We start from the raw sequence: 26,829 nt of genomic DNA on the forward strand, positions 1-26,829 counted from the left end.
TTATCTGCCAGTATTTCTCCCATAATTGAAGCTGTGGTTTGTAGAGGAGGGAACAATTACGCATTGCCTGCTAGCACAGCGCTTAATGTATGATAACCATTAGAGTGTGAAGACTTTCAACCAAATGAAATTTTTCAGGTTATGAACAGCCTCAAAGGAGGGGGGGCAGGCAAGCTCTGCAAGGCTCTGTTCCAGGAGGGTGGCCTACAATTATTTATCACCCCTCACCAAAAGAAGGCGAAAATTAAGGGAATGTTCCCTGCTGGAGGTAATGATATAAAGAAACGCTGATGTAGATCCGGGACAATAAACAGAAGCAATAGCCTTGAGAACAATGGGGAATTAGCAAGCCCCATCCCAAGGAAGAGCAAACTCGCTGCCGACGCTTTGTCACTCTGACGCAGCGAAGGCATAAACAATCCCGGAGCTGGGACTCATTATTAGTGATTTCATAGATCAAAGTTTTTCTAGCCTGGTTGATCCCACAGAATGAGAGACTTAGGGTGCTAGGAGGGTGAAAACAAACGATCATTTACCAAGTGGATAACTTGTTTGCAGCAGCTTTTCAACCACATGGGGGAACTGATTGTCTGTAACATCTGCCCATATGATAAGGAGCATTTTGCCACCACTCCTGGCACCAGGGGCAGATACTTGTCAAATTATTCTTGGACTGATAGTGCAGATTATCAGCTCCATGTGCAGCTTGTTATCCCAGGGAATCTTAGGATCTGTATTCTCCACACTGCTTCCCCCAGATGCTCGGGGTAAAGCGAATGTCCCTTGGAGTGACTGTCTAGGTTTGTGGAGAGGCATGGCTCCAGTCTAACCTGCCTTGGTCCACCTCTGTGGAATCAGATTCCACTGGAAGGTCTAGAAAGTTGCCTCAGGTCTACAACCCTACATTCAGAGCTAGGGTCATGGTGGGCAGTTTCCTGTTTTGTGGAGGAGTTGCAAATGTGGAGCATGCGGGTGGCAGTGTACCCACCAGTACCTGTTACAGTGCCTGAAAAATGTCTCAATAAATATCTCCACAAAAACAAACAATGCTTGTGGATTTTCTTGTTCAGTGCATTGGATCAGACTCTCTCCTACACTAAATTTGCTCCACATGTCATTGGATGCCAGGATGGGGCACCCTCTTTTCCCATCTGTTCTGGACAGAGGAGAGATGCAAAAAGGTTCCCCTTATGAATGAAGCTCGGCTTATAAGGTGCTTTCTCCCCATTGATGAGGCTGCTGATACAGGGTTGCTGGTCTTGCACCATTTTTGCGATCCTGTCTCTTTTTCTGCTGTTTCATTAGCAAAACTTTTGTGCTATGCCACAGCCCATGGCAGCCATTTTGAGTTATGCTACACCACATGGCAGCCATTTTGTGACTGGCACCAATACACCCAATACGCCCACTGGCCCAAAAAGGCTGATGACCCTCTGGTCTAATGTTACATTCTTGGGTGCTCCTTGCATAGACCAAACTCCAAATAAAGGTTCCTCCTGCAGTTTTGTTTGTCAATGTCATTTCCCTTCCCTAAATTAAGGAAGGCAGAATCATCACACTCCTCCTAGGTCCTAGTGCTCTCCATCTCTACAGAGACCCCGCAGCTTATTTTTTCTTGCTTTTTTTTTTCCCTCTCATAAAATTTGGGTTATATGATGGTTTCATGCTGACCTGAGCTGGATTTCAGTGATCTCCTGGAATTCAAGTGCAGTTTAGAGCAGGCACTTTCTGTGCTGTTATTCCATACAACAATGTCACCATCAGAACTCCCTGAAATAGACAATGAAAAGTCGATGCACTTTCAAGGTGGGCTATAATCAAATATGAAATTTTGTAACGTGAGTTCTTTTTTTTAAAGTGGGGGATGTGCTGTGAAAATGCAATGTCTTTTTGTGGCTTCACAGGCCTATGGGGAATACAAGCCAGAGCTCTTAGAACAACAGCAAGGTCTGATTTCAAAGAAAATAAAATAAAATTCTATTGTACAGATGCTAAATTAAGTCATACAGCCTATACCTTGTATCACCCAATCTTATTGTCCCATCTGATTTCTGTTTCCAGCATTCAACTTTCCTTATCAGGTGAACATTTCAATACCATTTCCCTTAAACGTTCAATTGTCTCAGATTCCAAGCTTTGGGCAGTATCCAATGAAATAGATTCACAAAAATTCCAGCTTGCACAATGGAACCACCAGAACAGATTTAGTGGGCCCAGAGGCACGCAGGGAAAGGAAGTTTTGTGGCATGGTCAAAAGTCATTGCATTAGTAGATCATCTTTGCTGGATACTGCTCTTTGTGCTTAGCTGTTCAAAAGGTACTGAACAGCAACTGACTTTGGATCAAACATCAGCTTCATTTACAAAGAGAATCTATAATATATAACAGGTCAGCTGACTCAGCATTTAAGCAAGAGGTCGTGGCCCATAGTCCCAGGAGAGACATTGTCTCAGCTTTCAATTTCAAGACACATCATCAAATACTTGGGATACATCCTGATCCTACCAGCAGGTTGACAAGAAAGGATAAAGTTTAACCAATGGGGTCTCCATCACTGAGAGCATCAGGACCATTTGTAGCCTGATTCTGCCCAGTGAGTGATTAGGAGCTTTAAATTCAAAAGCTGAGCTGGTCATATTGTGACTTGTTTGGCTCTTATTTGAAGGTGCAGGCAGAACCACACAATCATATTAGCATAGCTTTTATATTTAAAAACTATTGATTTCAAGCAAATATTGCATCCAACCCCTCCTACTGCCTTGCCCCCTTAGTTGCTTCAACAATTCAGATCATATATTGATTTTGCATGTTAGGTGAAGGTGACCTTTGAAGTTGGCTTGTTTCCACTAACCATAGTCAAGATTAACCACTGTTCGTTGGGCTCAGATGGGTTGTTGAGTTCAAACCCAGTGAGCTTCCAAACTCCTTCTCACAGCCACGACACGAGAGAGGGGAAAGAGAGAACCTATGGGCCTGAGGGGGGAGGCTAGGCACATTGTAGTAACGCTAAACTGTGTGTCCCAAAACTGTGGGTTGTCAAGCAGAGAGCAGTGGTGCTCACTGCGATTGGTAGGGCAGAAGTCCAGGAGTCCAACAGTAGCTGGATTCAGAGCCAATGACAGGTGGTGCCAGCTAATTTGAGTTTTTCCTTCCTCCTCCCCGTTGCAGAGTTCTACAAGGTGGAAACTAGGACGCTGCATCCAAGGTTGCCCCCTCATCTGGTTGTAAGCCTGGCAAGTAGGGTGGGGCAGCACTGAATGCACACTGAGGTTGGTGGGGCAGTGCCCCATTTTCCCTTATCAACCAACCAATGGTGGAGAGTTTGATTGCTCTCCACCACCATTGACTACGGGCTATAAGAATGTTCAACTAGACCTGACCCAAACTTATTGAATGTCAATAAGCCATGTGACAAGACCTAAACCAGGGGTTGGCAAGGCTTACCGGGCATGGGCTGGATCACTCCCATGGAGATCCATGTCTGTGGTGCCAGAAATCGCTTCTGCGCATGCTCAGACGCCGAAAAACGTGCCTGCGCATGGGCATGCACAGAAGCGATTTCCGGCACCGCGGACACGTGTGGACACGATTTTCGGTGTCTGGGCGTGCACAAAAGCAATTTCCGGAGCCGCAGAAGAGAGTCCCCGCACCGTGCCAGTTTAGTGCAGTGTGCAGGGACTCGCTAAGGGGGCAGCTCAGTGCAGGGGCAGCTCGTGGGCCAGTTAAACGGCCTCCATGGGCTGCAGGTTGGGAACCCCTGACCTAAGCTCATTCCAAGTTAGGAAAGCTCCAGCCTAAGCACAAAGGGGTCCCACGCCTCTCTCTTGATCTTCTCTGGCAACCTCCAGACCCACCTGGGCATCTTCTATGAATCTCATTCCACTGACTTGGTAGGAGCTTTCCCCAGCCAACGCCATGCAGGAGGAGGAGGAGGTGGAGGATCAGTCCCATCATGACACACTTGATGACACACTTTCTGTGTCTGCTTCTTAAAAGATGTCATTTGTCTGTGTCTTGTAAGTAATTCAGCTCTGCCAAGAGCTGAGTAGCCAAGCCAGGCTGGACAGGATCATCTCTAGCCATGCGTATAGATGACGGGGGACCCAGCTGCTAATCTCAGGATGATCTATTGGGCAATAAACGTTCCACTACCTGTAACTAGAGTCTGCGGGGGCAGAAACGCCGCACATAAGATGTCGTCCTGGTGCCGAGCTCCTCCTTTCCATTCCAAAGGCTGAACCAGAAACTGAGTCAAGCTGCTCAGGCGGAAGACAGTAATTGTCCTAACGAGAAAGACAAGAGCAAACAAAGCAGCCTGAGCGAACTCCAAAGTCACAATTCATTTTCCAAGCTGAGGCTCTATGTTTATCCCTCAGGTTCAGGTGCCTGCAGCAGAAGACGGATTCCAGAGGAGCGGAAATGTTTTATTTATTCCAAAGGTAACAGTGCTAGTCCTCAAGCGTATATAGAGAAAGTTTTGGAAATGGGTAGTGTCAAAGAAACCAAGCCTGAATCTGAACAGGGTTTTCCACTGATCAGCAGAAGTGAGATGGAGGCACAGCCTGTGCAAATACAGGTCCACATAGTTAACAGATATCCAGAACTGCAGACTAATTTATTCCCCAGGGCTGGTATGAGCTTTGCAATTTGCATGGCAAAGGAGCCTATAAAGGGAACACACTTTTGCTTTAGCACCCAAGAATAATAACTAATTGTAGGGGCAGGAAGCTGTCACCTAGAGCAGAGATGGGGAACCTTTGGGTTTGCAACAGCTGTTGGAATCCAAATCCCATTAGGCCCATGATCAATGGTCAGGGATGGTGGGTGCTGGAGAGGTATACTGTATTTTTCACTCTATAAGACGCACCAGACCACAAGACGCATCTAGTTTTTGGAGGAAGAAAACAAGAAAAAAAATATTCTGAATCCCAGAAGCCAAAACAGTAAAAGGGATCGCTGCACAGTGAAAGTAGCAATCCCTCTTGCTATTCTGTGATAGCTGTGCAGCCTGCATTTGCTCCATAAGACGCTCACATTTCCCCTTACTTTTTAGGAGGGAAAAAGTGAATCTTATAGCGCAAAAAATACAGTAGTTCCCCATCGCTGCTCAAGAGCCTCCTTTACTGCATTGCACCTTCTCCCATGCCTGTTGTTAGATCTGCACACAGTTGCATGGCCGGGGGTGGGGAACCACAGTGAAGCAAATGCCGTGCCCAGTAGAGTCAGATTCTGTCGCTTGTGAAAACAATTTTAACTGAGCAAATCTACATATCACGCATAATGTATTCTGCCTCTACTAGCCACGGGGGAGTCTCAGTGCATTATGAAAAGTCCCCAGCCCTGAACATTCACCCCCTACTCTTGTTTCTGAGACATTAACAGACAGGCAATAATCTACATGCACACTCTGGCACATACCTGCCAAATGCCCAGGGGGGAAATGGAACATTTTTTCACATATGACCATGGCAGCTATTTTGGGTGCCACAATCTCACACACTCTTGCACTGTGCTCTCCGCGCCCCCCCAAAAAAAAGCACTTTTGGGAGGGCAAGAGCAAGGTGCGGGTCATGTGACTCACCCAGGAGTGCATCCAAGAAGATGTGCGTCCCAGTTTGGGGTCTCCAAAAGTTGGATGATATGCTGGTGGAAGGGACATCTCCATAGCACCCCACTCTTTGAGTCCTTGACACAGGGGAGGTGTGTCCCATTTCATCACTAGAACATGCTACATCCCTCCCACTGCTGCCCCCCCCCTCATTGCCATACCACTGGTGACACCATGCCTCTCTCACTTAGGTTGTGTGGCAGTGCCTGCAAAGCACAAGATTTCCCTGAAATCTCGTACACTCTGTGAGTCCTCACCAGAAACTGGTGCCACTGCCTGCATGGGCATTGCCTCTTGGGTGGGCTTCCAGCACTTGGGGCAGGTGCCTCACCTTATAACACTAATAATAATTTATTATTTATACCCCGCCCATTTGGCTGGGTTTCCCCAACTCTGGGTGGCTTCCAACCGAATATTAAAAACAATCAGACATTAAAAACTTCCCAAAACAGGGCCACTTTCAGTTATCTTTTTAAAGTAAAATAGTTGCTTATTGCCTTGACATCTGCTGGGAGGGCGTTCCACAGGGCAGGCGCCACTACCGAGAAGGCCCTCTGCCTGGTTCCCTGCAACCTCACTTCTCTCAGCAAGGGCACCGCCAGGACACCCTCGGCGCTGGACCTCAGTGTCTGAGCTGGATGATGGGGGTGGAGACGCTCTTTCATGGAAAACAGGACCAAGGTCACCTTGCCTCATCCATGGGCCAGGCCTGCTTTGACAATGCATTCCTCATAGCACCCACCTGCCTCTCCTATAGAGCAGAGATAGAGAACTTCATGCCAGATGCAGTCCCCTGGGGCTCTCCTCATGCCACACACACACACCTTCTTCCCAAGCTATGCTGCCTTCTGGCCCTGCTTTGCACCCTCCTTGAGATTTTTTGCTTGGCTGGAATGCACCTTTGAATTCTAACAATGGATGGGGGGCATATGTATGTGAGTGTGTAGAAACCAGCCTATGGCACAAAGGCACAAAGGGTAAAATTTGCATCTGTTGGTCTGCCCACTCTTGTCTCTGGTCCCACTGTACCAGCCTATGGCACAAAGGCACAAAGGGTAAAATTTGCATCTGTTGGTCTGCCCACTCTTGTCTCTGGTCCCACTGTATCTATCTCAAGCTAGATAAGATTCACCTGCTGGCCTCAGAGCCATCCTGCAGACCCACATATCTCCCAGAGTGCCATAGGCAGGCTACTCACACTCCCTGAGTATGAATTTAGTGCACCATAGTGTTTAGACTGCTGGATCAGGACCAGTGAGTCCAGGGTCCAAATCTTCACTTGGTCATCAAGCTAATAAGGTGACTTGGGGCCATTTCTTAGCCAAACAAACCTCACAAGGTTGTTGCCTGGACAAATGGGGAGGCCCAAGAACCCTGCCCTCAGAGGAGGTAAATGAGATGATAAACAGTGTTGAATTTTTCAAAGGAAACTTGACATCTTGAGTGTCTGAGTCGAGATGTCAAAGCCCACTCCAAATACCAACGTCTGTTTTTCTCTGCGGTGTCATCACGACACAGCAGAGCACATCTAATTTAGGATATCCATCCCCCTCCAACCTCCTGGTCTCTGTGCCTATCTCATCCTCCATTCTCATCTCTCCTTATTCAAATAAAGCAATTTGTGTGAAATCCCCCAAACTTTGGAAAGAGAGCCAGTAATAAAAAAAAGGGGGAGGGGGTGACTAACCCTCAAGCAAAGAAAATATAGCACATTGATACATATCTTCGCAACATGAAATGGAATATTTTAATCATTTGTTTCTATTTCTCCCCCTTTCTGTATCAGGCATTGTTATAGAAACTGCATTGTAAGTGTCATTCTGGGATTTTCTCATCCTTCGCCTATTATAGTTCAATCATACTTCCTCGCTGCCAAAACATAATGGCAAAGCTGTCTCCAGTGCAATGCGCATTGTTTCCGACCGTACTAATAGACAAGGGGGATAATTATTGCGCCAGTCTTCTCACGGCAGTGTTATGACGAGCTGCAGTGTTGATTTCTCCCCCACCTTTTTTTTCCTAATTAAAATCTGCATTGGAGGGGATGGGCAGAATAAAAAAGAGAGGAGAAGAAGTGTGGAGTTCTTAAGAAACCCAAGAAGTACACAGGTTTGCGGTTTTTTAACAACCACGAACACAACACAGAGGACAATAATAGAGGATGGGTGAATCTCTCAAATTTGGTTTCTCTCCATTTCTCATTTTTCCAGTCTAAAATTAAATTCTCCATATTTCCACATCAATCTGCTTTTTAAAACAATAGTCTCATGAAAAGTCTTCTGCATTTTAGTGTGAATATATTCTAATATATTTATTTTTATTTATCTACTGCATTTATCTCCCACCTTTTCCTCCATGGAGCTCAGTGAGAAAGGAGTTCCTTTTTCTCCAAGTTGCGCAAACCCTGTGAGCTTCATGGCTGACTGGGAATTTGAACGCTGGTCTCCCAAGTGCTAGTCCAATAGAGTCAAACCTTGGTTCTCGAACAGCTCCATTTTCGAACGTTTTGGCTCCCGAAAGCCGATAACCCGGAAGTAACTGCTCTGGTTTTCAAACGATTTTCAGAAGGCGAACATGCTATGCAGCTTCCGTTTTGAGTTTCCCTATTATATTGAGGCTTCTGCTTTCAGTTTTGTGTTGTCAAACTTTTCGGAACAACCGACAGCAACATTCAACAACTGAGGTTTGACCATACTCCAACCACTGTACCACACAGCCTATGTTTGTGGGGATTAGGATGCTGGTGTAGAGATTAGAACTGCTTTGAGGGGGGTAGTTACAATAAAGTGGTATAAGTATTTTATGGAGCAAGTAAATAAAATAAAAATTTGTCTCCCACTGTAGTCTCAAGTCTGATCAAAGCCCCCATGGTTGCGAACTGCAGCACAGAGCAAAAAGTTTCCCCAGACTCCATACACACCAGGTTCCCAATCTGGATCTGGACCTCCAAATCAAACATTTATTTGTAAAGCCTTTCTTCATTTGGAAGTATTTCTTCCCAACTTTCCATTCCTGGAAAGATGGAAAACTTGTGAAAATACTGAAGAGGTGGAGGGAGCCTCTCATGGCAATGTTTTCTATTTGAGGATAAGTAGTGTTTAAAATATCATCCTGTTGCAAAAAACCCTATATCCAGGTGTCAAAAATGAGTAATTTGAGACTGACGGATGCTGAGATTTAAACTTGCCACCCTGACGCTTTCAAATTGAACCCCAAAACTTGGGACCTAGCAAGACTATTTAATTCACACCAGAATGCAGAGACAGTGGGAGCAATTCCCCCTTCCCACACATTCAGTGGTCCATTCGCCCATCACCAGCAGTCTTGCGTATTCCTGTGTCTTTTTTTTATTTCCAAAAATACCTATTTAAATGTGCTTGACTTCAAAGTCAAAAGAGGGTTAGGGAATATATTTTAAATCAATGTTATGGGGCGCTCTGCTTCTAAACTGCGTGTAGCCAGTCTGAAGTGGTTCTGCGCAAACAGAGAACACCTCTGCCCTGAGGCAATCCCTTATGAATTAATCCTTCAGGGAGAAAAAGGGAGACAGACCTCATAGAAGCCTGACTGGCACAATACTCTGGGGGGCAAATCCAATATACCCAGCGGGAACTGGAAAATGTTCTGTGAAAGTGCAAAATCTGAAAGGTTTTGAAGCTATTTCCCTGCCCCACCCCAAGTGATTCTGCAACTCTCCACAGGAGACCCAATTGCCACAGTTTATTGGTTTTTAAAAGGTAAAGGGACCACTGACCATTAGGTCTAGTCGTGACCGACTCTGGGGTTGTGGCGCTCATCTCGCTTTAGTGGCTGAGGGAGCCGGCGTACAGCTTCCAGGTCATGTGGCCAGCATGACTAATCCACTTCTGGCGAACCAGAGCAGCGCACGGAAACGCCGTTTACCTTCCCACTGGAGCAGTACATATTTATCTACTTGCACTTTGTGCTTTTGAACTGCTGGGTTGGCAGAAGCTGTGACCGAACAACGGGAGCTCACCCCATCACAAGTTCTTGAACCGCTGACCTTCTGATTGGCAAGTCCAAGCACCACAGCGCCACCCGCGTAACAGAATATTAAAAACACAATAAACTGCTAGGTTGGCAGGAGCAGGGACCAAGTAATGGGGAGCTCACCCCATTGCGGGGATTCAAACCGCCGACCTTCTGATCAGCAAGTCCTAGGCTCTGTGGTTTAACCCACAGCGCCACCTGCGTCCCCCTTATTGGTTCTTACACACCATAAAATGTGGTTACATTATACCTACGTTCAGGGACCTAAGCCCTGGCATCCCATAGTCTCTGGGAGAGTGTCCCAGGCACCCAGGCCCATAACTGATCTCTCTCTCCAAGAGTGAAGAGAGAGGTCCACACTTAGAGTGGGAGACCTGACCTTGTAGATCCCCTCCTTACTGCCATGGAAACCTCTGTGGCCCTAGCTTGACCCCATGCCAGGTTGGACCTTTACAGCCCTCTAATATTCATCAAAGCAGAGATAAGTCTATGCCAGCTCTGGAGCTGGTGCAGGGAACATCCTTCCCATTGTTTCCAGTGTCAAGCATCCTGTTCTCACAGTGGCCAACCAAACAGCCTTATCTTCCATGAATTTGTCTAATTCTCTTCTAAAACCATCCAGTTGGTGGGCAAACTTCAAGATGCTGGTAAAGCCTCATACAACTTGGGACCCAGGATACCTAAAAAAGCTTATACAGGTACCCCCACCCCAATTTACATGTGTTCAAGTCATGCATGTCCATGCGTGGTGCCAGAAACCTCGAGGAGCCTTGACAAAAGCTCTGCTGCACCACTGGCTTGTGAGGAGACTCTCCCTGGAGCCCTTGAGAGGATGCTCAAAGATGATACCCTCTGCGGGAGACAGTATCCTGCAGGGTAAGGTAAAGGTAAGGACCCCTGGATGGTTAAGTCCAGTCAAAGCCGACTATGGGGTTGTGGTGTTCATCTCGCTTTCAAGCCGAGGGAGCCAGCGTTTTTCCACAGACAGCTGTCCGGGTCATGTGGCCAGCATGACTAAACCACTTCTGAAGTAACGGGACACCATGGTGGAAGCCAGAGTGCGTGGAAATGCCGTTTACCTTCCCGTCACAGTGGTACCTTTTTATCTGCTTGCACTGGTGTGCTTTCGAACTGCTGGGGTGGCAGGAGCTGGGACAGAGCAACGGGAGCTCACTTCATCAGAGGTGTAGGAAGGGAGTGCGGTGGGTGCGGTGCTCCCCAGGTGTCATGACTGAGGGGGGTGACAAAATGGCAGGCGAGCGGGCAGCACACTTTGCACCAGGCGGCGGCAGCTCTTCTGACCCGGCGGCAGAGAGCAGCCCTCCTCAGCCATGGCAAGACGCACCCAGCCGCAACAGCTCCATTGCCGGATCATGTCTGACCCGGCTGTGGAGAGCAGAAGGAGAGTGAGCAGCAGCTTCCCCACCCCTCTCCTGCCCTGAACTGTGGCACATGGGAGGGCACCCTCCGCGTCCCTCCCCCCTTGGGAGCACGCCCGCCCTGGGCAGCGCGGGCATTATGCTCTGATGCTGCACTCCATCACAGGGATTCAAACCACCAACCTTCCAATCAGCAAGTCCAAGAGGCTCAGTGGTTTAGACCACAGTGCCACCCGCGTCCCTCAAAGAGGATACCCTCTGCAGGAGAGGGTATTCTGCAGATACCGCCTAATTAGAAAGTATCCTGTATGGTGTCAGAATCAGGATTTTAGTGCAGCGGCCCCTCCTTGTTGAAATTTCCACCTTTTGCATATCCTACATCCCTGTTGTCTTTCTGGGTGCCTGTTGAAGACTTCCCTGTTTCATCTGAAGTTGAAGTTCTCAATCCCCATCCTAGCCCAAAGGAAGAGAGAGACATAGGACTTGGGGGGGGGGGCTGATTTGTCTCTAAGAGACAGCACAGAGTTAATTTGCTGTGTCTGAATGCAATAGAATATGGATAAGGCGTTCACACTCTCCTGCCTTGGTTACCTCAGAGTCATATTCAGGATATTTTCCCCCTGGAACTAAGGGCTTGCAGAAAAAGAACAGTACCTTGAAATAAGGATTTTTTTGGTCGCTGAGAGAGTAGAGATCAGCAAGCAGAGGCTGAATCCCCTTAATCCTGCCTAATCTATAGTTTATAAAACCACAACACTTATCCTGACTAAAGCAGGCTTTGTAGAGCAACCAGCGCTGCCCCCATTTTCCATTCTCTTTAAGCATATTTACATTGTTTTTTTTATTTCCCGTGCCAATAGAATTTGCTCAGAAGAAATGAGGAGAAGCCAGGGTCCACAGCTGAGCAGTATCAGACAGAACAGGCTCGAGGGGAGAAAACCCAGATTTTGATATCATCGTGCGCACTCACGCTATGCTACAGGAGATTTTAAAGACTGCAAACCTCTAGGCACCTTGTTTACTTATTATGAATTTTTAATAGCAGAACCGTAAGTGCCTCACACTTCCTGTCCCACTGCGTTTCGCAGCTCTTTTGCCAGCTTTCATTCTCCCCTCTCATCCCTTAAAAGATGTTCAAGTTCATGATGGACGGACAACTTGTGCATCTTCCAATTAGGCAGAAGACGTTGGATGGGACATTCAGGAAAACAGAAAGTGCACACAAATGTGTCATGTCTAGAATCAGATAGAGACTAATGAGCAATGGCAGCAGTAACTCTACACATCACCCACCAGTCTCTTCCCTATAAAAAAGACCGCTTCCCACTTGTTTGTGCACTTCCTTCAGGTTTAATATTCATGAATTGATGATTTAGATTATGTAGTGTCTTTATTTTTAGCACTTACCAGGATGTGTTCTTTGCATCCTCATTATCTTTCCTTCTTACTTTTGCTGTTTGGAGTCTTTGCGCCTCTGTTCCTCTATACTTGTGGTCAGCAACTAGAAGCCCCCAGATTGACTCCATAGCCTTGAGATACACTGCTCAACTCTTCAATTGCAAACCCACCCACGAGAGATCTGTTCAGTGCTTCTTCTTTTTTCTTAAAAAAATGTTTAGGGGTACTCTCATTTTGACTCAAGAAAATCACCGGGAAAGGAAATGAAGCTGCCATCGGAGGCGGTAACAACGAAACTGACCAATCACCATGCTAGATTCCAACTCCTACTTCACACATTAAACACAAGGACAGGAAATGAGGCCGCCATTAGGGGTAGCAATGGAACTGGCAATTCACCATGCTATTCAACAGAACTGATGTTTCACCGTGCTAGAGAAGAAACTAAAAAAATTAAAAATTTTAGTTTCTTCTCCTGTTAGATTCACAAAATGTTTAGGGGTATGCGTACCCCTGTGTCCCCCCAGAAAAAAAGCACTGGATCTGTTTAAAGGAGTGGGCCCTCTGGCAGGAGGACTTGCCAGCAAAGCATGGGAGTGCAGGGAGAGTTAGTGTCATGAACTGGTTGGATGCAGAGGGATGGTGGGAGGAACCAGCTGGAGAACCACCAATGGAAGAAGGCTTAGAACCCAGGAAGTGGTGGTGGGACAATGATGAATGGTTTCAGGGAGAAGAGGAAAAGGACTGGGAAGAGGACGTGTCAGCAGCTGAGGAGGTAACAAGAAGAGCAGGGAGAGTCTGTGGCAGACAGAAGTCAAGAATCAGAGATAGAAGCTGAAGCAGGAGAGTGGGTGGAAGAAGGCCAAGAGGCAGAGATGAGTCATCTGGCGAAGACTCAGAGGTGTCTCCCCTTCCTGCTGCCACAAGCTCCCCTCCCTCTTTGTCTCTCAGAACCAGAAGAGGCATGAAAAGGGTGAAGGAGAGGTCGGCTGCATGCAGGCACTGTCTCTAATTGTTTGGGGGAAAGCCTGGAGACGAGGGGATTTAAATGGATGTGAGGAGTGGAGACTTTCAGTCTTGGCAACTGATTTTCATGGAGGAAAGTCACTGGGAAATGAGCTGCTCTGCTCATTAGGCCTGACCCTCAACCAAGACTGTGGAAACTGAATTTTTGCTAACAGTTAACTACATCTTTGAACTATGTGATTACTGGCCAGCCCATTCCTGTGACAGAACAAAATAAATTTCCAGTCACTGAACTTACTGCAAGGGTATAAGAAGGCATCATTTTCCATTCCACCCTGTATTCATCACATGCAACACTGTTTCACCTCTGTTGCAGTTCGCCTTCTGCCCAAAACTACATTATTCACCTCAATCTCCACTTTGACAGTATTATGCCACTTACGTAATTAATTTTGTAAATCACAAGGATTTAACTTTCTTTTTGCATGTAAATGCAAAGAAGCATAATGCAATTTTTTTTTGGGGGGGGGGTAACACGCCAATTACAGGCTGAAAGCATTTGCCCCCACACAAATTAGGGTCAATTACAAACCATTTGGAGAATGAAAGCAACAGCAACAATGAACATAAATCCCATTCGCTGAACTGATTTTTGCTCTGGAAATGGGTGAGTAATGGGGCAATTTCCGCTCCTCTTTCTGCCAGAATTCTCTGACATTCCTATTTGCTGCACTAGCCACCTTCTCAGTCCACTTCCTATATTGGATGAAACAGAATTTTGCCTAATGAAATTTCATGGCTACAAGATACCAGCTACCAGGGCCTGCCCAAGACATTTTGCTGCCTAAGGTGACAAGATGGTGCCTCCCCCAATGCACATAACAGATGCTGACCAGAAAAATATTTCTTTAATGTTGTCATGTCCTCCACCACACCTGAGGGCAAGAGATTGGCTGAGGATGTGCCGGGCAGACGATGTGGCACACACAGCACTGCCTTTGTTGTTGCTGCTCCCCTGCCCCTGGCTTCTGCCGCCTGAGGTGGCTGCAACACTTTTCCCAATGATAGGGTCGGCCCACCACTTACACAGTTTCAAAGTACAGTTAAATCTTTGAACAGTGTTTTACTTTGTCCCTCTTTTGAGCCAATTCCCAATGTCATGTTCAACAAGTGCAACCATTGTGTAATCATTTGATGGTGTGGAGTAAGTGGCTAATTGCTATGAAGAGAGCTGCTTTATCAGATGAATGCAGTACCCTTCGGCGGAGAAAAGCGATGGAAGGATGATCTTCAATTTATGCACAGGTGATAGAAGACACTTGATAGTCATCACCTATCAGTGTGGCATCTGTTCGGTAACTGGCCAGCCCAATAACCCATAATAACTGATGAGAGCCATTCCATGCATCCACTTTATCAAACGATAAGCACAATCAATTATCATGTGACTAAGGTAAGGTATAGACCTCAGTGATAACCTTTCTCTTTGGGTAACTAGCAGCTACACAGACTTTGTAAAATAAATGGAGGCAACCTTGGCTTTCTAAGCTCTGCCTCTATAGAGGAAGCAGCCTTTGAGTGTTGTCTAAGTTTTCAAATTTATGGACAGAAGGGTTTCTAATTAAGTCTTGCCATTATTTTTTGCAGAACATCTTGGTGGAGGAAATATATAGCTCATCCCCTCCCTGCCAGGATCTTTAAACAATTTTAATGGCTTTCTCTACCTCCAGCAGAAAACAAAAAAACCCACATTTCTTAAAGTAAAGAACTCACCAAATAAAGCAGTGCTAGAATATTACACATGAGAGTAATCCCACAAGGGCTCAACTAGGACACGTTTGAGTGTCATGAAATTGGTTGCCGCCCCACCCAACACAGAACACCAGTTCATGCACTCATCAGGCCTTCGGAGAACTGGGCTACCTGAAGGGAATTAAGCTTCTCCATGTTGGGTCACTTTTAGAAGAGAAAAACAGGTTAACAACCCTTCCGTGTGGTAGAGACAAAAGGATTGTCTACCACAATGGCTACAGTAGATGTGAAATTTGTTTGCCCTTGCATCACTTTTTTTTTAATAGCCAGCACTGGGGATCTAGGGTTGTTGGTCCTGTGGAATGGGTAGAGGGACAGGGGGTCTTGGGAAATAGTGTTTCCCATGACCCTTAACTGGAAACAGTATTTGCAAGGATCCTTATAAAGGATGCCAAGGACTGAACCTGAGACCTTCTGCATGCAAACCAGGTTATTGGGCCTGTGGAATGGTTAGAGGGACATGGGGGTCTTGGGAAATAGTGTTTCCTGTGACCCTTAACTGGAAATAGTATTTGCCAGGATCCCAAGGACAGGATGCCAAGACCTTCTCCATGCAAACCAGATCACTGTGTTGTGGTCTTTCTTGCTCACGATATATCACCCTAGGCATGCATTAGCAGGAGGACCATATCCCCATGTTTAAATTAAAAAGGGAGGTTAGGTTATACACTCTGCTATAATTCAGGCTGCCCCAACCTGGTGGCCTTCAGATTTCAGACTACAACTCCCATCATCCTGGCTATGCCAATTGGGACTGATGGGAGTTGGAATCCAAAACATATGGAGGGCACCAGGATGGAAAGGTTGCTTTAGTGACAGGTTAAAAAAAGAAAACCTTTCTAAAATGCATTGTTGTTGTGCAATTTAGTCTTGACTACATCCAAGGACATTTCCCACAGAACCTTTTGGAAAGACTCACTTCCCCACTCCCCCTCAAGGAAATCTAAAATGGTGTCCCTGATCAAGACAGATGAGATTCTTTCCTGCTACGCTGCACCTTTGAATATCACATCCTTTCTCAGATGACACACAGACACTGCTAAATCTGTTCTTGGATTCAGTTATCAAACAGCCCTTGAATTGGTGTGACAGCCTGGAGAGATAAGCATTAGTTGATGTTATCTCCAGAAATGGAAGCAAAAAAAGTACACTTTTCCAATTTGCACATTCTCCAACATTGCGGCTTGATATTTACACAGTACCTGTCCCAGCCCAGAACTAATATAGTCCAGCTTAGCACCATGATCTGAGAGATTTCAACTGCTCGGTCCCTTCCAGCATTGAGCTTATGGTGACAATGTCCGTTGAAGTCCCAGATCTGCAATTTAAATTAGGAAAACAATATGACAAAAAACAAAGTAGGAAATGTCTCTTGGTAATTTCAGAAGCAACACATCAAAACATGCAAGAACATAAACATTGCTAAGACACGCTACATAGACCTATTTAATGTAGGTGGGGGGTGGAACATTGCTTGTTGGTAGGACACAGGAGATCATGCAGGAGATCCCAGCTTTTGTCCTTGTAATCTTCCATTAAAAGGATCACATAACATGCAGTGGGAAGGACTCTGCTGTGTGAGACTGATGTGCTCACACTTATAGAAAAAATGCAGTTGCTTTTCTCAGTACAGTTATGGAAGAATAAAGCTGAGTAAGAGGACATTCATGAACCTGGACCAGGCTGAACCCAGGAGCTATGCAGATGCTGAAGTCCAAAAGATGCTGGTGTACTCCAGTTCCCATCATTGCTGACTATTAGCCATGCTGGTTGGGGCTGATCAGAGTTGGAGTCCAACAACATGTGGAGGACCACAGGTTCCCCATTCCTAATGCACAGTGGAAGTGCAAGAGAAATGGCGGGGGGAGATCTCTGTGGACTCAGCTATACATCTGCAAAGAAAACATTTTAAGTGTGTTTTAAGTGCAATATACAATGTGACACTAAGATGGCAATGAGCCTTATGGAAAATTCAATGTATTTTTTAAAACGCTTTTTTAAAAAAAGGCATTTTCAGAATGTTTTTTATATGTGTGTAGATTCCACCTGTGTGTTCAGCTGAATGTCTCAGTGGATTTTACACATGTACAACTGTACGAACATTGGGTTCTTATCATGCAAGCAGGAATACAGGTACTGTATTTTTGGCTCTATAAGATGCACCAGACCATAAGACGCACCTAGTTTTTGGAGAAGGAAAACAAGAAAAAAAAATATTCTGAATCCCAGAATCCAGAACTGCAAGAGGGATCGCTGCGCAGCGAAAGCAGTGATCCCTCTTGCTGTTCTGGCTTCTGGGATAGCTGCGCCGCCTGCAGTCGCTCTATAAGACGCACACACATTTCCCCTTACTTTTTAGGAGGGAAAAAGTGAGTCTTGTAGAGCAAAATATACAGTATACAGTATATGGGAATGTTCAGCTGAGCACACAGAGGTTATGGGTGAGGGCCCTAAGTACATTCACTGTACGTAATTGTAACAACTGCATGGGATTTTAGCCATTACCAACTCAGTTTGGTCATCAATAACTTTAGCTGAAATGGAACAATGGCTTTTGAAAACACAGCCCTGATTTTCTTAAACCAGTAGGGTTGCAATCCTAAACTGACTGAACTGGGAGAATGCCTCAATGAATTCAATAGGGCTTAATCCGTGCTTTTTTCCCTAAAGAAATGTTTAGGGATACTTTCATTTTGACTCAAGAAAATCACCATTTTATAGTTTTTAAATCAGGGAGAATAAATACAGTCATACCTTGGGTTAAAGACGCTTCAGGTTAAATCTTTTCAGGTTGCGTCCTGCGGCGACCCGGAAGTTTCCAAACAGGTTACTTCCGGGTTTTGCCGCTCGAGCATGCGCAGACGCTCAGAACGACGTCACACACATGCACAGACGTGGCGAATCGTGACCCGCACACGCACAGACGCGGGTTGCATTCTGCTCATAATGCAAATGGGGCTCCGGAATGGATCCCATTTGCATCCAGAGGTACCACTGTACAGTAAATGGACAGTAAAAGTACAAAGATTCACAAAATGTTTAGGGGCGTGTGTACCCCTGTGTCCCCCCAGAAAAAAAGCACTGTGCTTAATTTTGAACCAATATGATCAGGACTGCAACCTAAGAGATTTCATTGCTTTACACAATGGGTATGGAAATTATGGACCTTAACAACAATTCCCCTTATTGTTTCAACTAAGCAGGAAAGTGATATCTGCTTAGCAAAATAAACAAAGATCTTTTTAGTAGTTGGAATATGAGGCCCAGAATGAAGATTAGCACCATAGGCCTCCTGCAGCTGCATGAATCCAGGGAACTCGGAGGTCTGTAAATGATCTCTGACTATCATCAAAGGGGGGAGTCAAATTTGGATTGGACTTGATATGAGACAAGCCATTTCCTGCTTTTTTGGTATGGCTTGGCTTATTTCTAATCTAATTCAGTGTGAGCTCCATCCATCTCTACTATAATTATTCTGCCGTGGTTCCTGTTAGGCAGACAATAATTGCCAGCCAGAAGAACTGACCACATGGAAATAAAATATTGGTATTTATTTCGTATTTATATTATCGTTCCTCTCCTTTGCTAACAAGGGTGGGTAAAAACATGCCCTGTATGCAAAACTCCAGTAATCCCAAAAGCTTTTTAATTGCTGCTAATTAAAGCAGGAAAGGTTTCCTGAACTGAAGGAATTATGTGCTGAATTAAGCATAAATGGTTGAAGAGCTGTTGCACTTTTGCATAACTCTCAAAGCACTTTCCACTGGAGGTTAAAACATTATCTCCATTTTTGTAGGCAAGGATAAACCATAATCTTTTCAACATGCATGGTGTGTTGAATAACTTCATGCTTCTCTTTACCACCTCTTCTCATCGAAAGCTAGCCCGTCAAGGAGCAAAGTCTTTGATCTAACATGCTTAGCTTTTATTATGTAAGAGTATCTAATGTAAAAAAGCACTCAAAAAATGTAGCATCCCAACTACATTCTGAAGTACTATCACCGTGCCTTCTCCATCCTACCTAAGGCAGAGAACACTTTTTATTCTATATAAAGCTGGCAACTGAAATACCAGTAATGGATCAGGTCTTGGCAAAGTGAGGTCAACAAAGGTTCCATTGAAACCAATGGGATAAATTCATGGGGGGAAATTCAAATAAATTCCAGCCCAATCTAAATATATTTTAAAAATAAATAAATTGTCCAGTAGCACCTTAGAGACCAACTAAGTTTGTTCTTGGTATAAGCTTTCATGTGCATGCACACTTCTTCAGATATACAGATTCCAGCCCAATCTGTTTCCCTTTACCATTTTGTCATTCCAGAATCCAGTTGCTAATATTTGCCCCCTGCAACTCCTGCAACAGAGCCATGCACTGTTGTTAGCCCATGTATTCTGCGAAATTGCATGTTGAGTGAAGTGCTTTCTCGCCCGTCAGTAACACATACACACCTTTACGGTTCCATCTGTGCTTCCGGTGAAGAGTCTGGTCTGAGTCCCATCGAGAGCCATAGTACTGATCTCAGCATTGCCATGGCAACCTGTAAACTCTTTGATTTTCTGCCCAGTATCAATCAGCCAGAAGATAACAGTAGATCCAGCATCTGAGCTGATTACCTAAGGAAGAAGGAGGGGGAGAGAGTTTCTGGAATGAAAACCTTGCTTGTTTGCTCTCCGCATCTCCTTCCACACAAACACCTTCATTACTATAATCTTACACATACGTGAACTTCACTTATATAATTGCCAACATTTGAAATGCAAATCCGAAAAATGTTGGCATTGATTTTCTCATCTTCTTTCTTTCAACTCATTAGAAGATTTATCTCCCCCTCCCCATTAAAGTTTATGGACTGCTTCTTATCCTATCTTAAATACCTGCCTTCCCAGCAAGCTCCGTTTAACTAAAGAATAATGATTTAACTGCCGTTATCATTCAAGGGAGAAAAGAGGTGACTTGTTCCTTCTGCAGATAATACCCCAATCCAGAGGGGGACAATGTGTCCTTAGCAGCAAGAAGTGCAACAGAGAATTTTCCAGCTGAAATTATAAGGGTGCACCAGACAAAGCGCTTTGTACAGTGCCATGAGATAAACCAGCCTCACTTTATCACAGCAATTGATCCATTGAGTAATGGATCTTTAAAGCTGATCTAGGAAATGTCTCAGTATGCATTAGCTTTAATTTAAAAAATTAACTGTGTGGTCAGATTGGAAGAAAGTCCATTTGGAGACAGATCATGCTCAGTCTCCTATGATAGCTTTAAGTCCAGGGCATGCTATGTTACTCATAAAATTACATTTTCTTCACCATTTTATGTGTGATTTATTGCAGAAGAGTTGGAGCCTATCAGTCTTATTCTGGCACAGGGATAGACAACCTCTCCCAACTTGTAGCTTTAAAAGTCCGAGCGACAAAAGCAATATATGGTTTTTCAACATGGGCATATTTGTGGGGGGGGGGGGTTACGCTCTGGACCCCCACACACATTGGCCCACGTAAGGCAGTCCCGCCCTATTCTGCCCATGCTCCCAACCTGTTTTACCCCTTTCTCTGATGTTCTTGTGACATTTTTGGGTCTCTTCCAGGTTTGGTACAATGCTTGTGTGCGTGGTCACACACAATGTTGGACACGCGTAAAATGGTCGCTGCCTGTACTCAGAGAATTGTATCCAACTAAGCCATACTCAAGAGAAGACCCACTGAAAACAACGAGCTTGACAAATTTGTATACTGATTTAAGTAGATCTGTTCTGAGTATGACTTAGATACAACCTAGAATAGTATTTGCTCAACATACCTAAAAATCAAAGCAAGAGAAGGCTGCCATTTGGGGATATAGCATCGGAGTCCTCAGAGGACGAACCAGATATCCCACAGGTTAAGGACCTTGAGGATGTTATAAGAAAAAACTGTTCCTTTTCTCTTATGGGGTACCCAAGATCCCTTATAGAGTCCTTAAGTAGGTTCCCTATCGGTAGGATAAAACAACAGAGGCCAACCAGAGAATATTGAGAAGCAAAGCAGCTAGTAAGCCTGATCTTTATTAAACAGTTGCAACATGGTCCTCACTCACCACATGCAGGAGGGAGGAGGAACCCAGAACAATGGTGTGCAAGCCCTTATATAGACTTTTGAAATTGCCTACCCTGTAGCTCAAGACCACCCCCCAAAACAGCATACATACATCACAGAAGTCCTGTCTGCCAGGAAACCTGTTAATGGTCAGTGATTGCCCTACCTGGGCATCCTGGCCATTCTTTTGTGATGGTTAACACTTTAGTTCCTGAATCCAGGTCACAGGCTCGCCCTATTCATACACAAATATGCCCTTAAGACAGGATTTGTAAGCAAAAAGACAAAGGGAAGGCTTTCCCCATTTTCTCCCTCCTTGCAGAGAAATAGATCAAGGTCAATTTGGGAGTCAAAATGGCTTCAGGATTGCTCTCCTGTACTATTTCAGACACGTGATTTATATACTTACGTATGTGTTTGCCTTGTACATTTATGAACGTTTTAAATATTTGAAACCTTAGATGAAACCTTAGAATTCTTATAACAAGGAGGAGACAGAGTCCCCTGGAAACTGTGCTGAAGATCCACTGGGTTGAGATCTAGCAATGAACATGTAGAGCTCTTAGAGGTGGTCCCCGTTATCAAGAACACTGGCACCAGAAGGTCCTGGTCCAGGCTGGAGAGCTGTGATACAGCTTGCTTCTATGGACTTAGAGTCACTGTGTGGCTTCCGAGTAAGGGCTCTCTTTTCCCTGTTGTGCCTTGTTCAAACTCCCTGAGATAGTGAAAATGGATAATTGTCCGGTGGTGCCTCTGGTTCATATTTTGGACCTCGACTGATTTTCCATGTTTGATCCTGCATTGTCTACACTGCACCTGCAACCCTGGCCTTGCAGAAGGCCTTCTTGGTAGTGGCACCTGCCCTGTGGAACGCCCTCCCACCAGATGTCAAGGAAATAAACAACTCTCCGACTTTTAGAAGACATCTGAAGGCAGCCCTGTTTAGGGAAGTTTTTAATGTTCAATGTTTTATTGTTTTTATTTAATATTCTGTTGGAAGCCATCCAGACTGGCTGGGGAGGACCAGCCAGATGGGCAGGGTATAAGTAATAAATTATTATTATTATTATTATTATTATTATTATTATTATTATTATTATGGTAAGAGGCTTACACCTCCTAGGGACTTGGATCCTCATCCCTGAGGGCAAACATCCACTGGAGCAAAGCAATACCTTTGGGGGGAGGTATGAAAAACCACACTTTTTGCTGCAATTACTTGGAGTTTTCCATTCCCACCCCCCATAAAATGACTAGCCTATAATCGCTTGAGACCCTGTTGTTTGAAATATTGGCTACAACCATATTAACTTACCCTGGCATTAAGTTACTCATCAGAAAACCTTCTCTGGTTGCCTTTGCTTTCAGGCGCAAGGCAGGTGACAACAATGAAATTTTAATTGGTGGTGTTCTGCTTATGGGATGTCCTCTCTCGAGAGGCCTGCCTGGTATTTCCTTGTTGACTTTTGGGTTCAAGGCATCTTATTTGTCTGAATTGAACAATAATTTAGTTTTATCAACCCTAAATATTACATTGAGTGCTTTTTGTTATGATATATTTATTTATACCCTGGCTTTCTGTCTGTCAGGGACTCAAGGCAGATAAAAATAAGAACAGCTAACAAAAATAAAACCAACTGTTAAAAACAATTAAGCATTGTTAGAATCAAAACCATATATGCAAACATTAAAAATCTATTAAAACCATACAGATAATTACAATAAAAACAGCACACACAAGCCCTTTCATTAGAAGCAGTCAGCCCAAAAGCCTATTGGGACAGGAAAGGCTTCACTTGCTAGTGGAAGGACAACAAGGAGGGAGCCAGTCCAGCTTCTCTGGGGAGGGAATTTGAAAGGCTGGGAGCAGCCACCAAAAAGGCCCTCTCCCATGTCCCCACCAGGCGTTCCTGTGAAGCTGGCAGGACCAACAGAAGGGTATCTCCTGAAGTTCTCAAAACCTAGCCAGGTTCATATGAGGGAATGTGGTCTTTCAGGTAGCTTGGACCGAAGCCATGTAGGCCTTTACAGGTCAAACCAGCACTTTGAATTGTGCCCAGAAACAGATTGGTAGTCAGTGGAGCTATTTTAACAAAGGAGTCATTTACTTTAGCTGCTATAGTATCATGGTTTTCCTATTTTTGCTGCCATGAGTGTTGATCTCTTGAGTTTCTACTGCTAACCCATTTAATCTTTTGAGCAGTTCTGGCGTTTTCAGTGTGTTTTTGGATTTATTGCTTGCTGCACTGGACATTTTATCTGGAAATTCAAAAGCAGGATTTAAACCTTTGAAATCAAAACAGGTCTGTTCCGAACACAAGATAAATGTTGTTTGCTAGCCTACAATAGCAATGGTTGTTATAGCTGTCAAACCTAGGCTAATGAGGGGTTTAGCACAGTTACCTACATTTAATCACAACAACACTTCTGACCACAAAGGCAATGAAATGCTACATTGCCTCTGTTACTTGCTTTATAAATATTATGTCATTATTCCATAGATGTGCTTTGGAGAGTGCATTTTTGACCAGCTGGCCAACTAAAGGTCAGCAAGTAACTTGAAATGCCTGCATATTAAAGTTTGGTGGAGAGTTTTTAAAGACCCATCATTACAGCTGAGACTAAGCAAGTGATTTTAAGTTTGCTGCCCTTCAACTTTGGTAATTAAATGAATCTTCCTTGTGAAGAAGTGATATGCTCCATACTTATCATATCAAATGAGCAGTGCTCCTCTAAAGCCCTGAAACCATCATTACAAATGGCGCCCAAGTGGAATTTTAATTGCAACCCAATGTGCTTTTAATAACAGGAGCACTGCCCACCGGTAATATTGGAAAGTCTCCTCCAAAAAAAGTGAGAGAACTGGGATAGTTAGACTTGTCGTTACAATACAAAGCAGTGGGAAAGAAATTGCCGGAGCCTCACTCTTGGCAGCACCTGAAAGGTATGAACATCGAGTCAGCAACAAAGAGTAGCACAGCTGTTTTATGGCTTCCTGGGCCCAGCATGAAGCAGTGAGAGATTGTGTGCGTGGGTTTTTTTTTTTTGTTTTTTTGAATGGCTTTATCCTTTTATTCTGTGTGATTCAGAGAGAAGGGTCACTGTGCTGTTTCTTCCCATGGATGGATGTCAGGAATTCATGGGGAATAGATAATTATAGGTGGGGAATTAGATTGTGCCATGTGTAAAAGGGAAATACAATAATAATAATAATAATAATAATAATAATAATAATAATAATATATTTATACCCCTGCCCATCTGGCTGAGTTTCCCCAGCCACTCTGGTCGGCTTTCAACAGAATATTAAAATACAGTGGTGCCTCGCAAGACGAAAAGAATCCGTTCCGCGATTCTCTTCGTCTAGCGGTTTTTTCGTCTTGCGAAGCAAGCCCATTGACGGCTTAGCAGATTAGCGCTATTAGCGGCTTAGCGGCTTTTAGCGGCTTATTGGCTTAGCGGGTCAGCTGATAAGCGCTTAGCGGCTTAGAAAAAGGGGGGGAGGGAAAAAAAACCGCAGGAACTCGCAAGACATTTTCGTCTTGCGAAACAAGCCCATAGGGAAATTCGTTTTGCGAAGCGCCTCCAAAACGGAAAACCCTTTCGTCTAGCGGGTTTTCCACTTGCGATGCGTTCGTCTTGCGGGGCACCACTGTACAATAGTCTATTAAACATTAAAAGCTTCCCTAAACAGGGCTGCCTTCAGATGTCTTCTGAAAGTCTGGTAGTTATTTTACTCTTTGATATGTGGTGGGAGGGCGTTCCACAGGGCAGGTGCCACTACTGAAAAGGCCCTCTGCCTGGTTCCCTGTAACTTGGCTTCTCACAGCAAGGGAACCGCCAGAAGGCCCTCGGCGCTGGACCTCAGTGTCCAGGCAGAACTATGGGGGTGGAGACGCTCCTTCAGGTATACCGGACCAAGGCTGTTTAGGGCTTTAAAGGTCAGCACCAATACTTTGAATTGTGCTCAGAAACGTACTGGGAGCCAGTGTAGGTATTTCAAGTGTGGTCTCGGCGGCCACTCCCAGTCACCAGTCTAGCTGCCGCATTCTGGATTAGTTGTAGTTTCCAGGTCACCTTCAAAGGTAGCCCCACGTAGAGCACATTGCAGTAGTCTAAGCGAGAGATAACTAGAGCATGCACACTCTGGCAAGACAGTCCACAGGCATATATCATGGGTAGGGAAACTATGGCTCTTTGGGTGTTGGGGTTCCAGCTCCCATCACCCCCAACCAGCTTTATTACATTTGTATTTATTATTTCCATTGATACCATTTAAGGTAAAGGTAAAGGACCCCTGGAGAGTTAAGTCCAGTCAAAGGCGACTATGGGCTGCAGTACTCATCTCGCTTCAGGCTGAGGAAGCCAGTGTTTGTCCACAGACAGCTTTCCGGGTCATATGGCCAGCATGAACAAAGCGCTTCTGCGGCAACGGAACACTGTGACGGAAACCAGAGCGCACAGAAACGCTGTTTACCTTCCCACCACAGCCGTACCTATTTATCTACTTGCACTGGTGTGCTTTTGAACTGCTAGGTTACCAGGAGCAGGGACAGAGCCATGGGAGCTCACCCGGTTGTGGGGATTTGAACCGCCGACCTTCTGATCAGCAAGCCCAAGAGGCTCAGTGGTTTAGACCACGGCGCCACCCGCCACTTTTGGTTCAGATTCCCTGAGTGGTTCACAGGTAAATGTACAAAATGCACAACGGCAAACAATGAATAATGTTAGAGGCTACATTAAAAACAGAAAAGTCATCTCATGACTTTCAAAAGAGCAATAAGGTAATTTGGAGGGACACAGGATCCCTGCTCCTGCTTTGCCTCCTGCCTTGGTTGAAGAAGGATGAGCAGATAGACTTGTTGGTGCTGTGTGATTGTTATATTTATTCCCTTAAAAGCGACACACAAAGTAGAGGAGAACATTGGTTGGTAGAATGGTGTGTTCCTTTGGGAAAAGGCAACAGTCTTTCCCGTGTGACATGATGTATAGAAGGAACGGGGGGGGGCGGGTCTGGGATCATCCCCACGCCTAAACATGTTCAAGAGACTTTTTGAACAATCTGTATTTAAGCTTTTGGGGGTGACTAAGGATACTGTACTGCTTTCAGCAGGATCCCGGACTGCACATGCAGAGCTTATGCATATATGTGTAGGGTCTGTCAGGGGCGGGGGTGGGAGGACGGCAATGAGCCAAACTCGACTTCTCAATCGCATGCATTCCTTGTACCCGCCTTGTCTTGTAAACAGGGCTGTAAGGCATTATTGATGGCTGCTCCTCAAATTAGTTAGTCCTCTCCCATTTGCACCTGCAGATTTACCAACATTCATGCCTGAGCACATTTTGGGAAGGATTCTAAGATTTAGCTGTTAAAGTCTGCCTTTAGAGTTCAGGTTTAAGTCAGGGAAGGGTAGGGGAAATCCTACTGAAAAAAGATAAAACCTCATTTCGTTTTGCTGACTTTTGCTTTTGTTCTCACTCTGAGTATCTGCCCACGGCAGACTGTGCACAAAGGAATAAAAAGAACTGAAACTGTTGGGAGTTTGGCAGGGTGCTATTTCTGTTTTTCTGTCTCCTTTC

The 26,829-nt window shown here is 45.0% G+C and overlaps 1 protein-coding gene across 1 annotated transcript in view; it reads right to left on the reverse strand.

The window, feature by feature from the left end:
* The window catches only part of WDR49 (WD repeat domain 49), a 97,860-nt gene that overhangs the window by 28,056 nt on the left and 42,975 nt on the right, over positions 1-26,829 (reverse strand). The window contains exons 9-12 of the mRNA XM_079977698.1: positions 19,627-19,791; positions 16,377-16,492; positions 4,153-4,283; positions 1,672-1,770 (exon numbers count right to left, since the gene is read on the reverse strand). Of these exons, the coding sequence (XP_079833824.1) occupies positions 1,672-1,770; positions 4,153-4,283; positions 16,377-16,492; positions 19,627-19,791 (511 nt within the window). The remainder of the gene's footprint in view (positions 1-1,671; positions 1,771-4,152; positions 4,284-16,376; positions 16,493-19,626; positions 19,792-26,829) is intronic.

Source organism: Podarcis cretensis (genome assembly GCF_951804945.1).
Source record: "Podarcis cretensis genome assembly, chromosome: 5".
NCBI lineage: Eukaryota > Metazoa > Chordata > Lepidosauria > Squamata > Lacertidae > Podarcis > Podarcis cretensis.